General features: G+C 43.1%; 1 protein-coding gene across 1 annotated transcript in view; it reads right to left on the bottom strand.

The window, feature by feature from the left end:
• Window positions 1-2,500, bottom strand: part of LOC134456086 (cadherin-7-like) — a 187,338-nt gene that overhangs the window by 58,766 nt on the left and 126,072 nt on the right. Inside the window, exon 13 of the mRNA XM_063207519.1 lies at window positions 1,275-1,396. Coding sequence (XP_063063589.1) covers window positions 1,275-1,396 — 122 coding nt within the window. The remainder of the gene's footprint in view (window positions 1-1,274; window positions 1,397-2,500) is intronic.

Consider the following 2,500-nt stretch of genomic DNA (forward strand, 5'->3'; position numbering starts at 1 on the left):
TAGCAATCTGGCTTCCCTCCTTCACCTCCTCCTATCGCATTCGCTACCCCCCTCTCCTCCCCTCCTCCTCTCCTCCTCTCCCCCTCAGATTGTATTTTCCAAATGCCAGAAGCAGACAAATCACTGCATCAAGACACATTTAGTCATTTAGCCGCGCCAAGCACGCTACCATAAGGGCATATGCTAAACATTTAGTCATTTTGCGACGCTACCATAAGGCCACGTGCTAAACAAGCAAGGCACGGCAGTGTGCGTAATATGGCGCTATCTGAATCTACGTTTGTATGTGCCTCGGTTTCCCAAAGGAACTGTTACGCGGCGTGTGAGAGCGTTTATGCCATGATTTATGTGTATATGCAGTTACTCGTGATGAAGTAGACTGTTCCTCATCCTGGATGGGAATTAAGGCCTGTCACAATAAAGAAAAGACTTTTCAAATATACTATGTATTGACACTCTGCAATTAAAATGAGGCACTGACAGTATCTCTCTCTCTCTCTCTCTCTCTCTCTCTCTCTCTCTCTCTCTCTCTCTCTCTCTCTCTCTCTTCGTGTCTTTCTCTCTCTCTCTCTCTCTCTCTCTCTCTCTCTCTCTCTCTCTCTCTCTCTCTCACACACACACAGACACACACACAGACACACACACACACACACACACACACACACACACACACACACACACACACACACACACACACACACACACACACACACACACACACACACTGTTTACGTATGTGTGTGGTGCACACGATATGGGCATGGGAACCAGACATGTCGTCCTCTTGGTTCCAATGACCACTCCAAACCCAGACCCATAGCAATCCAAGAAAAAAAAAAAACGACGACAACAAACTCGAATTAAAAGACATGTTGTCCTGTAAACATCTTCTCTTGGTCTGATGGCCACTCCAAATTTAGAGACGTACTGCTATCAGACATACTGTACCGCTATCAAAACTGTAGCCCTCCTGCACGAAAAAAAAACAAAACAAACGAACCACAACAAACTCTTGTTGAAAGTGCTTCTCAGTAGCAAACAGCACTGAGATGGCTCCATTAGCACGGAGGGGAAAAAAGGCCCTTGATAAAAAAGAAAAAACACAAAGTTGCTGATGGGGTTTACCTGGCTTCACAGCAAGCACTCGCCCTCCATGGAAAACACAAAAGGCTGCTATTGAGAGGACTTTTCCATAAGAGCAGCATTGAAAAGACACTGAGAACAGAAAAAAAGGCCCGTGAAAAAATAAAAAAAGGTTGGTAAAGGGGTTTTACCTGGCCTGGTGCCGAATTCTCGCACAAGAGCGTCTCGTACTCGATGGCGAAAGTGGGGGCATTGTCATTGATGTCCATCACCGTGATCACCGCAACTCCCCTCCCCACTTGAGATGGATCCTCTAGAACCAGAGAGAGAGAGAGAGAGAGAGAGAGAGAGAGAGAGAGACAGAGACAGAGACAGAGACAGAGAGACAGAGAGAGAGGGACAGAGAGGGACAGAGAGAGATAGAGACATAGAGAGATAGAGAGATAGAGAGATATAGAGATAGCAAAAAGCAAAAGAGATATATTTAGAGGCACAATAAAAACATGTTTTTTTTTTTTTTTTTAAAGGAACCATGAAGCGGTGGCCTGATGTGAAGACACAGTGGGGTGGCAGCCCAAAGACACCAAGTCAGCCATTACAGACGCTAGTGTGGGAGGAGAGGTGACAATCGGCACGCTAACGTGTTATTAACAAACATACCATTATTAATTTTACCACGCGTCAGCAAGGGCTTAAAGCAGCTGATGTGAGGGGTAGTCATTAGAATGCACTAAAAGGATTCTAGAATGCTCCAGAATGCTCAGAGCACTCCATCTGGATCTGCTGAAATTTGACAAGCAGTTCACATAAAACAAAACGAATGACAGTAAGACCAACGATGAGGACACATTTAAGCTACAGAAAAAGAAATCTTCCTAGACGTGTCCTCGCTTTGCCTTTTGAGGAATAATAGAGCTTATAGATCAAATGAAGCTAAACTGTATCCATTTCATCTTAGAGTTTTATGGGCAAATCATTTAGAATTTAGAAGAAATATATGGGGAAATCATTTAGAATTTAGAAGAGATATAATGACCAGTAAAGACCGATAAATGTCAAATTTAAATGAAAGTTTGAAGGTTTCATGACAAACAGAGTCTAAGTCTGTAGAATGTATTTGTCTGAGTAAAAAGATTATTGTAAGAAGTAATAGGCTACTTTCCCCTATAACAGTGTCTCCAGAGGTGGTGCACAGAATATATGCCGACACTGACACAGAGACTTAAAAGCTCTACTGTACCATTAATAGGGTTCAACTGAAATCATTTTCACAATTTTTTCACTTCATCTTCGAGGAATGTCTACAGGGAGGAGGAAAAAACTACAGAACGAGTGGAGTTCTAATGCAGTAAAATGGAATGCACTATAGCTCGTAACTAAGCACTCACCCAGCTACACTGTAAAGGATGCGGTGTTA

The sequence above is a fragment of the Engraulis encrasicolus genome, chromosome 9 (genome assembly GCF_034702125.1).
Source record: "Engraulis encrasicolus isolate BLACKSEA-1 chromosome 9, IST_EnEncr_1.0, whole genome shotgun sequence".
Lineage (NCBI taxonomy): Eukaryota > Metazoa > Chordata > Actinopteri > Clupeiformes > Engraulidae > Engraulis > Engraulis encrasicolus.